This window comes from Abramis brama, assembly GCF_963993115.1.
Source record: "Abramis brama genome assembly, chromosome: 1".
In the NCBI taxonomy this organism is placed as follows: Eukaryota; Metazoa; Chordata; class Actinopteri; order Cypriniformes; family Leuciscidae; genus Abramis; species Abramis brama.
In genome coordinates this window covers 55,421,378-55,437,040 of record NC_139963.1, presented here as the reverse complement: position 1 = coordinate 55,437,040, position 15,663 = coordinate 55,421,378, and the positions used below count along the sequence as shown (strand labels likewise).

The following is a 15,663-nucleotide window of genomic DNA, read 5'->3' as shown; positions in this document are numbered from 1 at the left end:
CTGACATTTGCCGCTGACGTCTCTGTAATGGTTAAACATGATATATAATTCGTCTTGTGTAGACCTAACAGGCGAACTTTGGTCTTGTGAATCTATAATTTGTTCCCTGGCCAAACTGAGGGCTAAATGAAATTTCATAACTTTATATTTAGGATATTTAACTTTACCTTTGTAATGTTAGACTACAGCGCTGACTTTGTATATGTACTATGTTTTATGTTTGACTGAATTGTTTGCTTAATTTCTTATTGTATAGCTTCTTGTACTTTTTACTTATACTTTTATAATGGCTATTATTGATAAAACTGAAATTTAACAAAAAAAGCCAGGATTTATTATTATTATTATTTTTTATTACAGTGAAGATGATCAGACTACAAATGCACATATTGCCTGAACCATATTAATAAGTTTAATATTTTTAAAATTTAAACAAAAAGAGGCAGGGTTGTGTTAAATATATATATTTTTGTTGTTATAAATAGGCTAACGTTACATGCAGTTAATATAATCGACACGCGTTGCCTGAACCACATTTGTGTGGCTATAATGTTTAAATGTTGGCTTTTTTTTAAATGAAAACGTAAAGAAAAAAAAATTCCATTTGCAGAATTACTGGACTCGCGTCCTCTGGAGTCATTCTCCTGAGCTGGGCTTGGCAAGTCCGAACTTTGCATACTTGCTATTGAGAAACGCCTAATGTCAGCGGCGGCGCTTGGCTTCTTGTGACAAACACGCAGAGAAGCAAGAACCAGATCTGCTGTATGTCATCCATTGTTGTTTATGTCGCTTTCTTCTTCGCGCAAAAATGATGTCGATCGCTTCTTTCAGGCATAGGACACCACACCTATCAAGTAAGGGTACTGATGGCAGTGGAAACGCTAGCCGATTCATGGTTTACCGACCTGAACCGTACCGTACTGTACCGTACCACTCAGTGGAAACGAGCCATAAGTACTTTTCATATTAAATAACTATTGCACTATTGAGTTTTAAATAAAAACTTCTCAATCAAGATTTGCCTCTTGTCTCTATGGGGTACAAAAGAAGGATTTCCTAATTGATTTTTCAATGAAATGTTTTAATTTAAGTTTAAGAAGCATAAAACTAATTTTATAAATGTATCCATTTCATCTAAACTATTTGATCAAAATTGAGTTGGACCAACTCACTTAAGTTGGTCAAAATTTAGTTGGACCAACTTAATTATATTTCATTGCATGAATTAGTTGGGGCTACACATATTTATTGGAGGGAAATCCTGCCCTCAATTAAATTGAGTTTGTCCAATGAGTTATCTTTTTGACTGTGTGGTGAGATGGAGATGGTAATCATTTCAGTTTATTTTGTAAAAACTGTGTTGTTTAAAGTTCATAGTAATTGTTCTGACTTGTAAATAATAAATGTGAACAATGATACGCTGTTGATAAAATTAGTAATGAGTTTAATCAATCATTACATGAAGCAAATACAAACATTAAGTAAATGTGAAATTGAATAAGGTCTCTCTCTCTTTACTGACTCAAAGCATCTCAAGAGAAGAAGAGAAGCAACGTGTCCAGTTTCAAAGATAAATGAAAGTATATCTTGCGTTTGCATGAAAGAGTAGAAGTGGAAGAGAAACTAGATGTTCTGATGAAATTAAAACAATGAAAAAATAGTAATAAAATAAAAAATGAATATCAGATTCATGGCTCTCTTAAAAGAGTTATGGCCCTCTTCTCCAGTGTGAATTTTCTGGTAGTCTTTCAGTTCATCTTCTGTAGTAAAGGACTTCAGCACTGAAACACACACCGCCGTGTCTTTTCTGCTGTAATATTACTAATGAATCTTCTCCTTTGTGTGAATCTTCAGGTGTTTCTTCAGGACTGAAGCTCAATGAAACTGTTTACCGCACTGATCATAGTTAAATGGTCTTTCTTCATAAGGAGAAGCAGAAGTGATTTCAGAGAGAAAGCCTGAGCCCGCTTCTTCCCAGTGTGAACTCTCATGTGAATCTTCAGACTTGATTTACATGTGAAGCGTTTTTTACACTTTTTGGCTTCTGTTTTTCCTTTCTTGTTCACGTCCATCAGGTCTAAAAGAAACATTAAATCATGAGATTTCAAATGAGAGACAAATGTGAAATAAAAAGTGAATGAGAGTCTAATGAGAGTTAGCAGACATGTAGGAGCAACGCTACTTATAGTCAACAGAATGTGTTTAAGGGACCATCAAAAAAAAAGTGAAACCTAAATATGTAAGTCACAATAATGAGAAACGTTGTCATAATTATGACTTAGTATCTTATAATAATTAGAAATGTTCTCGTAATAACTGAACATTGCATAATAACGAGATGCTTTCTCATAATAACGACTTAACATCTCATCATCATCTTTTTTTATTTAATGCCATGTCAGCAATCAGAGCTATCTTCATGGCAAAAATTCAATTACAAAAACACAAATATCATATAAATACAATAAAAATAGAACAAAGATAATCAACAAGTCATATTATACAATATATTTTTTCAAGTTAACATATGATAAAAAATCCAAAACCTTTTCAGGTATAATCTCATTAAAAATGTCTTTGACTGAAGTAACTTCATAAAGAAGCATTCTACTTATGTTAAGACCAGGACAATCTAAGAAAATAATGAGATACTTTCTCATAATGAAAATTTTACGTAATGATGAGATACTTTCTTATAACTCAATATGTCATAATAATGTGAAAAATGTGAATTAGATAGTAAGCAACCACCAAGATGTCCTGTTGCTCATCATGGCTGTTAGGACACTGACTTACACAGGAGAGACTTTAATGCTCAGCACATAAAGATGAACTACTTACTGTGACCTCAGACTGTGATTGTTTTCCATTTGAGTGAGTCACTGAAGATAACTGAAGAAACCTCTCTCCACATGGATCATGGTGATGTGGTTTCTCCATTGTATGGATCCACATGTGTATCTTCAGGTCACTTTTAAAGTAGAAACTCTCTCCACACTGATCACACGTGTGCGGCTTCTCTCTGCTGTGGATCCACTCATGTGATTTCAGATTTGATGACTGACTGAATCTCTTGTCACAGTGTGAACACTTGTAAGGTTTTTCTCCAGTGTGAATCCTCTCATGGATTTTCAGATCTGATGACTTACTGAATCTCTTGTCACAGTGTGAACACTTGTAAGGTTTTTCTCCAGTGTGGATCCTCTGGTGCAGTTTTAAACTGTCCGCTGTAGTAAAAGTCTTATCACACTCAAAGCACATGTACTCTCTCACAACAGTGTGAATTTTCTGATGTCTTTGTAAATATAGCTGCAGTGAAAAACTCTTTCCACACACAGAACATGAATGCGGCTTCTCCTTCGTATGAACTCTCAGGTGTGACTTCAGGTTTGATCCACTATGAAACGTTTTTCCACACTGATCACATGTGAACGGCTTCTCTCCGGTGTGGATCCTCATGTGAATCGTAACGTATGATGATTGTGTGAAACTCTTCCCGCATTGATCGCATGCGTACGGCTTTTCTCCAGTGTGGATCCTCTTGTGAACATTAAGATGTTTTTTTTGTGTGAAGCTCGTCCCACACTGATCACATGTGAACGGCTTCTCTCCGGTGTGGATCCTCATGTGAATCTCAAGACTACATTTGTATGTGAAACTCTTTCCACACTGAGTGCAGGTGAAAGATTTCTTGGCTCTTCTTTTCTTTAAAAAATGCTGTTTAGTCTTTGAACGACTCAAATGTTTTTGTCCAGGTTTGACATGATGTTCCTCCTTCACTTCACTCAGTTCTTCACTCTCCTCCTTCACTTCACTCAGTTCTTCACTCTCCTCCTTCACTTCCATCAGGCCTAAAATCAAAGAAAAATAATCATCAAAATAATACAAAGGGAAAAAAAAGGAAGTGAAAGGACATTAAAGTAGACAACTGCTATAAAATATTACCATTTTGCTGTTTTTTTTATATTAATTAAATATAGATAAATAAAGTGAGTTTCCCTGTGTTCCAGTTTAAGTTTGGCGAATTAAATTCCCGCTAGTTTAAGTTACATTTTGGATTTATTATTTGTTATACATTGGATGTATCCTTGTAAAAAAAATACACCGCAGGACAGTGTCAGTAGAAATTTCATATGCTGAAAGTCTAGACTGATCACGGCTTTAACTAGTTTTAAATTACCTATTTTTGAGAATTATCTGTGTCCTACATGTGTCACTCAACCCTGTTACAGTTGATTTTGAAAACCTTGTGAAAATCGGACAAACATTCTAGGAGGAATTTGAAAAAGTAGGTTTTAAAAGAAAATCAAGATGGCGGACTGGAAGTTTGGCTGACTATGGCAAAATTGGTATCTATGTTTTCGTCATATCCCGAGGAATCTATTAAGTAGGGGTGTGCACGAATATTCGATCTGTAATTATTATTCGAAAAATAAAATACTTGCAAATTTTACTACATTGCTTTGCTGGCCGTAAATGCAGTAAATCCATGATAAATCCCAAGCACTAACTCACGAAAAACAAGCTTGTCGCGACCACGTTGCTTCTATTATGAACGTGCGCCTACATTTGAAATAATGAATTTGCACACGCAAAAAAAGCGATATGTGAATGGCTCCAAAGTCAGGAATCGATAAGCGGAATAGAAATGCGTACGTCTTATCGAATTGTAAATTTGGAAATTTGTTATCGGTTTTAAAATGGAACCGGTTCTCAATACCTACATGTGTGTGTCTAATTTGGTGAAAATATCTTTGTAATTTCGTTTGGGAGTTATGGACATTTATATGTTTAAATACATAAATTACCCACACCTGACTCTGTTTGCATTTTCTTGTCACTTAGTATTAATATTTTGACATTTGGGCATTAGCGCATAGCAAGCAACCTATGTTTACGAACTTCCTACTGTGGTTTCGTCTCAATCGGTCTAACGGTTTCGAAGTTATTGGCAAATGTTTTTTAAGCGCTAAATCACAACTTTACACAAATCATAAGGTATCATTTCCCTCTGAAAGCAAGTTGTGCTCGCGCCATGGCAGATTCGCTATTTACATGACGGAATTTGCAAAAGGAATGACTGAACGCTTCTCTAGCGAGGAAATGGATCTGCTTATGCACGAGGTTAAAGAGCATGTTAGCAGAGTGTGTGTAATAAGCAGAGTGTGTGTAATAAGCAGAGTGTATACGCGTTGTGGACCCGCCTATAGGCGCACATTACTAACTCACTCTTTAATTAACAAAAAAGAATTGCACCATTGACCTAGACCAGGTTTCACTTGGTCAATGGCTCAGTCTACGTCAGTTTCCTTAAAATAGCAACGCTCCAACAATGCGCCTGAACACACCTCGTTCTCTGACCAGCAGTCTATGTACAGATGGAGTAAATGCATTTGCTATTTTAACAACGTGGCGCAGGACGTGAAAATGAAAACGGTGTCGGGCTGAAACTAGCAAAAAACACTTGCGTCACGCCTGGCGCTGCATTGCTCCGGGTGTATGATAGGGCCCATATCTAATAATAATAATAATAATGTAAAAAAAAAAAAATGTGAAGCAGATAGCAAGCAAACACCTAAATGTTCTGTTGCACATCATGGATGTTAGGGAACTAACTTGCACAGGAGAGACCTCTCTCCACATGGATCACGGTGATGTGGTTTCTCCACTGCATGGATCTTCATGTGTCGCTTCAGTTCACTTTTAAAAGAGAAACTCGTTCCGCACTGATCACACGTGTGCGGCTTCTCTCTGCTGTGGATCCTCTCATGTGTTTTCAGATGTCCTGACTGACTGAATCTCTTGTCACAGTGTGAACACTTGTAAGGTTTTTCTCCAGTGTGAATAATCTGGTGCTGCTTTAAACTGTCCGCTGAAGTAAAAGTCTTCTCACACTCAAAGCACATGTGCTCTCTTACAACAGTGTGAATTTTCTGATGTTTATGTAAATATAGCTGCAGTGAAAAACTCTTTCCACACACAGAACATGAATGTGGCTTCTCATTCGTATGAACCATCAAGTGTTTTTTCAGGTTTGATGCACTAAGAAATGCTTTGCCGCACTGATCACATGTGAACGGCTTCTCTCCGGTGTGGATCCTCATGTGAATATTAAGGTATGATGATTGTTTAAAACTCTTTCCGCACTGATCGCATGCATGCGGCTTTTCTCCAGTGTGGATCCTTGTGTGAACATCAAGATGCTGTTTTTGTGTGAAGCTCGACCCGCACTGATCACATGTGAACGGTCTCTCTCCGGTGTGGATCCTCATGTGAATCTTAATATGTTGTTTGATTGAGAATCTCTTCCCACACTGATCACATGAGAACGGCTTCTCTCCAGTATGAACTCTCATGTGACGCTCAAGATCACGCTTGTTTTTCAAACTCTTTCCACACTGAGTGCAGGTGAAAGATTTCTTGGCTCTTCTTTTCTTTAAATTTAATTTTTCCGTTTTTGAGCGACTCAAAGATTTCTCTCCAGGTTTGACATGATGTTCCTCCTTCACTTCACTCAGTTCTTCACTCTCCTCCTCCACTTCACTCAGTTCTTCACTTTTCTCCTTCATTTCACTCAGTTCTTCACTCTCCTCCTTCACTTCACTCAGTTCTTCACTCTCCTCCTTCACTTCACTCAGTTCTTCACTTTTCTCCTTCATTTCACTCAGTTCTTCACTCTCCTCCATTTCACTCAGTTCTTCACTTTCCTCCTTCACTTCACTCAGTTTTTCACTCTCTTCCTTCACTTCCATCAGGTCTGAATTGAAAGAAAAGAAATCATCAAATTGATACAAAAAGAAAAAAAAATAAGTGAAAGGACATAAATGTAGACAACTTCTATAAAATATCCATTTTGCTGTAAAAAAAAAAAAAAAAAAGTTAAAAGCGAGTTTCCTTGTGTTCCAGTTTGGCGAATTCAATTCCTGCTCTGCTTGCCACAGAAACGTCACACTGTGGCCTCTTAGTTGAATTACAAGAACACAAACTTTTTGCAGTCCAGTGGAGCAGATTGTACATTATTATATTTTGGATTTATTATTATTTTTTATACATTGAATTTATCTTTGTAAAAAGACAGAGTGTGACATATCACAACAGTGTCAGTAGAAATTTCACATGCTGAAAGTCTAGATTGACCGTGGCTTTAACTAGTTTTAAATTAATTATTTTTGAGAATTATCTGTGTCCTACATGTTTCACTCAACCCTGTTACTAAAAAATAGAGCATTTCTTAAAATTGTGACAGCCAAGAAGTGATATGACTTGTAGAGATCGACCGATAACGGGTTCCCTTTCGAGGCGGTAACTTCAACATTACGTCAGTGTGACGTATATGGGAACTCCTCCCTTCTCCACTTTCGCTGAAATCTTATGGGCTAACGCCAGCTGGGGACAGCTGGCCAATTGACGCAAAGCATGCAAATACTGACAGGTTCGCGGGCAGTATAAAATGCATGGGCGCGACAATTATGTGATAATATGTTTCGCAGATTGTGTGGCGCGGGTATAAATACAGAAGTAGATGCACACACCAGTTGCCTTTCGCTTCGGAGCCGAGCTTCATGTTCGGGTCTTCTGAAGAGTGTTGTTATACAACGAGCGAGTGTGTCGGCACTTCTTCTGGAAGTCTCTCTTGATGTTTACAGTGCGAGTGCAGCAGTGAGCGTGCTTTTGAGCTCTCAACTGCTGTTCTCATGGCACCCAATTTTCTGTTTGTTTGTCTGACTGTCGGTTGAGGGCGAGAAAGTGAGTGCTTCACTGATACGGGCTGCACCATCCCTGTACCAGTGTTGCCGCGGTCATTCCCCTGTGTGCTCCGGCACTGGTGAGAGTTTTTCACTTCCTGAAAGAGCAACACGGGTGCCTTTGCGTCTTTTTCAAGATGTTATTCCGCCCGTGCGTTTCTAGATGCAGTCGTTCCCTGTCTCTCTCTGGTTTCGTCAAAATGGTTGCATCATGTGTTTGGGCTTAAAGCACGCTGAAGAAGCTTTTGTGGACAGTTCATGTTCCCATTGCGGGAATATGACTGTCGCTATGTTGATATCGAGACTTGCGTTTGTCCGCGAAGTGCTAGTCCCCATTACCACGCCCTGCCCTCGGGTGCATTGTGGGATGGGCGATAGGAAGATAGTGTTTGATGTCTTGACCGGTGATTATTCCCGCTGGGCTCCTCACTCCTCTCTTCCACCATAGCCCGTGGAGTCCCCCGTGGAGCGTGCTGGTCTATCTGTAATGGGTGGGTCGACCATTTCACCGGGGGCTCCCCTAGAGGACAGGATGTCGATTGCAGCATTGGAAGGTGAACTGGCCTCTGGAGATGACGACTAGACTGCGTTATCTCCCTCTGGGAGTGTAAAGTTGCCTGAGCCGGATCCAGAATTGTCAGCTATGCGGAAACGGGCCGCTCAGCCCACCGCCCTAGTACCCTTCTTTCCCAAAGTGCATGGAGAACTAACTAGGTCATGCACGGCACCTTTTGCTGCCGAAAAACGACCTCAGTGGCTCTTGCCCCCTCGCTACCATTGATGGAGGAGCGGTGAAGGGTTATGAGGCTATCCCTCCAGTGGAGCGGTCCGTTGCGACCTGTGTCCAACTGCCACTGCATCTTGGCCTCTCCTCACAGGCCTGTGAGCTCGCGTCAGGCTTGACGGTCAGAGCTTACAAAGCTTGCGGGCAAGTCGCTTCCTCTTTGCATGCCATGGCGTTGTTGCAGGTCTACCAGGCCAAGACACTCATGGACATGCACAAGGGTAATCTAGACCGTGCGCTCATGAGTGAGCTCCGCACTGCTGCTGACCTCGCCCTCAGGGGCATGAGTGTCGCAGCGTGCGCGGTCGGTCTAGCAATGTCCACCTTAGTGGTCCAGGAGTGCCATCGTTGGCTCAGCCTGGTTGAGATGGCGGATGCAGACAAGGTTCGGTTCCTGGACTCCACAATTTCCCAGGTTGGGTTGTTTGGCGACGCAGTGGAGAGCTGCGCCCAACAGCTCTCCACTGCCCAAGTGCATACGGAGGCCACAGACACATCCTGCGGCCCGCTGTTGCCTCCACCCTGCTGCCGGTGGCAGTTCCTCCGCCTGCTTGTCACAGAGGGTGTTCCCCTGCCGCTGCCTCTGGTTCTGCCACAGCCTATATCCAGGCCCCAGCGTAAAGCCAGCAGCAGGCAGACCGCCCGGTCTGTCTCAAGCACTGCCAAGCCAGGTGGCAAGTGTCAGACGAAATGTCCCTGAGACAGGCCCAGGGGGGCATGGATTTGTATTATTTTGAAGGTACCCCCGGGCGCCGCCATTGGCTAGCGGACCCCCACCTGCTGTTAGCATCCCATTGACTCCCATTCATTTTGGCGTCACTTTGACAGCGAATAACTTCACATCTGAGGCATTTAAAGACTACATTTGTCCATTATTTATTTTTAAAGAAACACGAAAATGTATAAAAGGCTTCATTACCTTGTAGCTTACGTTATGGCCCCGTAGAAGCAATTTTTGTAAAAATAGGCTAACTTTTGCGTCATACCCACGCGACTCTGTCGCACAGTAGGAAATTACCGTATGGACAGGAGGAGAAGCTCGCGGGCAATCGGGAGGACGTGGAGGCAAAATGACAAAGTAATTAATCAGAACACCTACTAAAAGTTTCTCCTGCTCCAAGCTCATGGACAGCTCCTACTCACACTCTCCGTCTCTGCAAGTCTCGGAAGGGAATGATTTAGATTTCGTTTGGGACAGCTACTAGAAGACAGACGGTTTGCTCATGTCACATCTACGTCGTCAAGCTCAGTTTGAGTCTGCGCAGTACGCTCGACCCCCAGGAAGTAAGAGTTTCTAATTGGCTTCACTTTGTCTCCGTTGAATCCAATGGGGTCGCTGTGTCCATTTCTTTTACTGTCTATGGACAGGCCACCCAGGGATGGGGGGACAAGCTCTTCAGATGGTTACTGTTCCACCACTGGCTCCCCAGAGTCCAGTGGTACCCAAATTGTCAAGAGAGAAAATTCCTCCGTCCCTGGGTCCCAAGAGGGCGAGGCTGATGGTGTATGACCCTGTAGGACAGCCTTGCACCCCTCAGCCCCCTCTTGTTCACCAGCCGGCAGCAGGGGGTGCTCGAGGACCCGGTTATCCGCCTTCTCATGCATCCCCTGTTGCCACGTGGAGACAGGTAATTGTATAAATACGGAATTAGATGGACGCAGCAGTTGCTTTTTAGCTGAGGAGCCGAGTGGCCCCCAAGTCAGCAGTAGTCCAGCAGTAGTGGCGAGGGGACTACGTACTCCGTTCCCTCCTTCAGGGAACGGTGGGTTGCATACGCAACCAGGACATTCCCTTTTAGTCGAGAACGTCAGACGTAGTCGACGTTAGGGCTGGACGATTTTGGAAAATAATCTAATTGCGATTTTTTTTTACCAATATTGCGATTTGCGATTTAATATGCGATTATTTTTTAAGCTCTTTATCTTTTCTATTATTCAACAAAAACAAGCAATAAATCATTGTAAAATAGGGAAGGGAATCTTTAGGCACCTCATGAGCCGATACATTTTTTTTCTTTAATTGATCTTATTAATAAAACTTAAAATATTTAATTACATAATTATAAGTAGGCCTACTTATAATAATTACACATTAAAAAACTAAATTAATACAATTACATGTTAATAATTTTAACAAATATAGCTTCAAAACAAATAACAAGAGGGAAAAAAATAGCCTATTACTTGCAATAAACAAAGAGTGCTTTCAGTATTTAAGAGTAGGCTGTCTGAACGTTTTCATCTCTTTTGAAATTATAAGATGTGGTTTGTCCTGTCTGTTTATTAACTGACTGTGTCACATTAATTCCGCGTCATAAAAGCATTTTGAGATGCAAACGTACGTTTAACCACGTAGACAGAGTCGCTCACAGCGGCATGCTCAAACGCTCTTCGCAAAGCGCACGTGAGTATTTGAAATTGAAAGCAGCTTCTGTCGGTGATTTTCATATTTTTAATATATAAGCCAACTGCATTCCAAGACATATGATGCCTTCGTAGAACATTTGTAAGTAAAATACCGGCGGGCGAGACCGCGCACTACAAAGGTAACATCACGCAGACCGCGCGTCTCTCATATCTTGTGCAATGAAGCCCGCGAATGTCCTTGTAATTCGCTTCAACTTTTCCGAACTTTATTAAAGATGATTTCTCGTAAGGTTCGAGTGGTGTCGTGTGTGTGTGTGTGTGTGTGTGTGTGTGTGTGTGACACAGAAGCAAGCAGAATACGGTTGTTTATAAAGCACGCGCGTCGTCACGTATCTGTGTTTAAAACTAAGCTCAGACATAAATCTGAAATTATCTTATTCGATACAGAATCGTTGGAGAGAATCTATAACACAATATAAACATAAATTAAACATAAACTGTTATTTACTGTAGGCAGGTCTATATGTGTCGCGTCACGCGTGCCAAGTTGATGCTTCATCTGCAATACAGACTGGTTTACTCTCGCGTGTCACGTGACCAGACTATAATCGCAGTTTTGCGGTTAAAAAAATCGCATTTCATCATATCGCAATATTATCGCAAATGCAATTAATCGTTCAGCCCTAGTCGACGTCGACTGAATGGGGATCTATTTGAAAGCGCTACTAGTGCTGCCACCTTCCAGTGCCTAGACAGAAGCCTCCTGATCCCCCCGTGATTTAAGGCATAAAGGACAGGGCTTAGGCCAGGGAAGTCACTGCTGTTCCTACAGGACCACTGGGAAAGCGTTCCCTGTACATGGAAGGAAGGGACGCTGTGGAAGCCACATCCTGCTCACAGGGAGATAACATGTGGAGAATACACATATGGACTGGGCGAATTGACGGGCAGTAAAACATAGGAGTGTCACTGGGGAGGCTCCAGTCTTTAACCGGGGGGAGCTACTCACCAGACAGTGAAGGCGGAAACTCTGTCAAGGGAAGAGAAAGTATACTTGGGATCACCGTGGGGATCTCAACATATGGACCCAGCCTAGCAAGCCTAGCACAAGTTCCACTAGTGCATACGAGTGGTAGGCCTGGGTGAATGTGAGGCGCAATATGTAAAGCGCTTTGATAGCCATTGGGTCTGTGAAAGCGCTATATAAATGCAGTCCATTTAACATTTCCATTTCTGCTGATTTCCTTAACAGACAAGAGCTGGTCTGAGGTCCTAAGGCTTGCATTCTGCGCACGTATAACTGCAATGAAGTGGACGGACAGAGAAAGCCAGGACTGGCTTATATTTGTGTACACTCACAACAAAACAACACCTTGTGCTTTTGTCAAACTGTAAACTTTTTTTGCAATCGTACACGGTCTAATAATTGGTCTTCAGTGTTCAGACTGATCTCATGAAATGGCGTATGTATGACACGCCAATTCGTATTTCCATTTTTGGCGTGCTATCAACACGCATAATCGATTTTCAGCGTGTTTATCAACGCCGTCGACTTAACGTTACATTACTGTATATATAAATATGACCTACCCCAACTCCGTCCCTAAACCTACCCGTCACTGGGGTTAATACCATTTATGAGTCTTCCACTACCATCCTAGGAAAAAAAATATCGATCCCCAGATGTATACATTTTGCTCCGTTTCGCTCTGACATTTAACGGCGTACGCATACACGCAAAATCACTCTGACATTTAACGGCGTAGACATACATGCAGAAGATGACGGTTCATTTCGGCGTGAACATACACGCGGATAGCTCAAAATGCGTATAGATAATACCCCACTTGAAGTGAAAGTGGCGTGTATGTTCCAGGGTTTCCGTTGTCCGGTAATTGCCGGACATTGGCCGGAAAAAAAATGAAATGTCCGACAAAATTAAATCTCTCCGGTCAAATTGTCCGATTAAAATTGCCTAATAATCCCGCCCCCCTAACACAATCTGAATTTGAGAATAAGCCTAAAATGTATAAAGCAAAAATACACCGACCTTTGGCTATGTTATAAAGGAACAGGCTCTACCGTTTGAAAGTTATTAAACATTATTACATGGCTTGGTTGAATTCCAATGTGGAATGCGGTCTGTTATTTCTCGATATCAGACCGCTGCGAAGCACTAACGGCGCCAGGATTTTGATTGTGGGCCTCCAGAAAACTGGATAAGCCAAAAAATAAAAAATAAATAAAAACGGGTTCCCCTTCATGTCCGTTTCAGCGCTTTTCTGGACACTGAGGACAGCGACTAAAATTATAGGCCTATTATTTTTAGTTTATTAACAGCAACAACAGCTGTAAAGATGAAGTTGACGATCGCCATCTCCTTATGAACGCGCCTTTAGAGAGAAATGCACATTATGGATTACATAATCAGAGAGTAGCCTATTTATTTTCGTTTTAAATTGTTAAAAAGACATTTCAAGCTTTCTTAAGATATATTTCATGTCTGTGAGGCATACACTGAGTTTCGTTAAATTAGGATGAGATGCGCTCCCGTTCACGAGCAATGCAAGTCACCGCGCGGGCGCCGTCATGTAGGCCTATCGTCTGCTATATTAAAAATTATTATTATTATATTAAATTTAGGCAATTGGTTGATAAAATTTTTAAAATTAAGATACAATTTATACAAAACGAAATTCACTTAAAAAAAGGCTTTCTACAAAACAAAAAACTTAATTAAGTGGTCAAGATCATGTCTGACCCGCTCCATTTCTCTCGATATTGCGCATCCTACTCGTGCGGTTCACTTTTCATAATCCACATAAATTAAAAAATAACATTATAATATTTTAACAAATATTAAACTAAATGAGCTTATTTAATGGCTAAAACACGTATAGCAGACCTAGACTCTCTATTTGTACAAATTGCTGCACATTCATTTTATTCTGAATTTTGCACACATAAGTTGAAAGGCATTTGTTTGTGCATGCAATTAGCAAAAAATATCTGCAACATTTATCAAGTTCACTGATAATTATGAGCGCATTTATTAATTATTATCTTAATGAATAATGAAACAAGGACGAAGCATGTAAACTGCGTTGTTTGTTTAGAATGGAATGGATCGCAAATAGATCCAAATGAAGAAACGTACAAAACCATAGTAGAAAATGGGTCTCGAGTGTTCCTGCAGAGAGGGGGTTCTCGTGCAGAATCGGATCAAGACGAAGCAGTGAAGTCGCCTTGCGGAGAACAAGGTTACGCGGCGTATGCGCATTGCAGGTTGTGGAGAGACACTGGGAAGTTCGCTTGAGTAAAAACAATAGGCTTCAGATAGTTTATGTGGGGAAGGGGGATTGCTTTGTTAAACTATGAATGTGAAACTATAGTAAAAACAATTGGCGTTGATTGACGCCAATCGGACGTTCATGTTTTTTTCCGTCTATTTGAAAGTTAGGCTAATAAACATGTTGCATTCTATATGGCCTGATTATGTCATTTTTTAAGTTACATAGCCTGCCTCCAGTTTTCCTCAACTTGACTAATTAAGAGGCGATATTTGACCGGCATATTATCAAAATGTCCGGAAAACGAAACCTCACTTTGACCGGCACATTTTTTTTCTAGCGGAAACTCTGGTATGTTCATGCAAAGTCATGATGTCATGTTGCAGTGTTAGACTTTAAGTGAAAAGCCTATGGATAGTTTTTGGAGATGCACATAAAAGATTGTATACACCTTCACACACACAAATAAAAAAAAATCATACAGACTTGCAAACCCAACCATGCATCCACAAATAAACAAAACAAAACAAACAAAAAAATTATAAAAACCTTGAAAATGCAAGCACAACCATGCAAACAAACAATACACTCTTCACTCATACAGATGCACACACATTCACTCACAAATATCAATCACACTCAAATAACCTCTCTCTCTCTCTACACACTCTCTCTCTCACACACACACACACACTCAAATATAAAAAAGTCAAACTCAACCATGCACATGCAAACAATACACTCTTCACTCATACATATGGCACAGTGCACACACATTCACTCACTCACTCACTTTAATCATACTAAATCAAATAACCTCTCTTTCTCTTTCCTTTTTTTTTAAAGGAAACATCTAACTTGAGGATATATGTTCATGTTCCATAAAGGGGATGCTTGTTTGAAGAATGCCATTTGGTGGCATAGAAACCATTATACTTGCATTGATTAATACGTTTTAAATTCTGCAATGTTTGAGGCATATTTAGGTACAGCAGCTGTTTAATATTTTGCATGCTTTTATGTTGGCATAATTTCAGTTACATTTTAGGCTATGTAGTTTTACATTTTATTTATTTTTAGATTTGTATTGTATTAACAACTGTATGTGGAGTCCTTTTGAGTAGAAATGCATATTGCAATTTTTTGTTGCAAATAAAAATCCCATAGTCCGTAACTACTACAGTTTTAACTTATTTTAATAGATGAATTCAGTTAAATCGTCACACATTTGCATGACTTGCCAGTGACTTGCTTAACCCAAGCTACGACTCGACTTTAATTGCTTGACATAAAGCAGTGCCTTGACTTGCTTTTCAAAAAATTGACTTGGACTTGCTTGAGACTTGAAGGTTAAGACTTGAGACTTACTTGTGACTTGCACATGTGTGACTTACTCCCACCTCTGAAATAACACACGCAAACTCGCGGCGGCTTCTGTCAACAGACATCTCGCGCTTTACCCGGAAGTGATTGTGCG

General features: G+C 40.5%; 1 protein-coding gene across 4 annotated transcripts; it reads right to left on the bottom strand.

The window, feature by feature from the left end:
- Positions 1-1,427: 1,427 nt before the first annotated feature.
- On the bottom strand, positions 1,428-15,658 carry LOC311090102 (uncharacterized protein). Of its 4 annotated transcripts, XM_084125238.1 has the most exons (5): positions 15,555-15,658; positions 6,677-6,757; positions 5,617-6,617; positions 2,842-3,851; positions 1,428-2,077 (listed from the first exon to the last, which is right to left on the bottom strand). In XM_084125238.1, exons 3-5 carry the CDS (start codon positions 5,672-5,674, stop codon positions 2,072-2,074), a joined length of 1,074 nt encoding a protein of 357 aa, XP_083981364.1. In that variant the 5' UTR covers positions 5,675-6,617; positions 6,677-6,757; positions 15,555-15,658; the 3' UTR covers positions 1,428-2,071. The 4 variants fall into 4 exon arrangements, with proteins under 4 accessions (XP_083981364.1, XP_083981365.1, XP_083981363.1 ...); XM_084125239.1 differs by having other exon boundaries at positions 5,576-6,757; positions 15,555-15,651; XM_084125237.1 differs by having other exon boundaries at positions 5,617-6,757; positions 15,555-15,651.
- Positions 15,659-15,663: the final 5 nt, after the last annotated feature.

Bases quoted from the DNA above. Each gene is read 5' to 3' on its own strand.
- LOC311090102 (XM_084125238.1), bottom strand. From the start codon at position 5,674: ATGCAGTGGAGAAACCACATCACCGTGATCCATGTGGAGAGAGGTCTC. The intron at 3,852-5,616 runs GTTAGTTCCCTA...CTTTGATTTTAG, and splicing joins GAGAGGTCTCTCCTGTGCAA to GCCTGATGGAAGTGAAGGAG.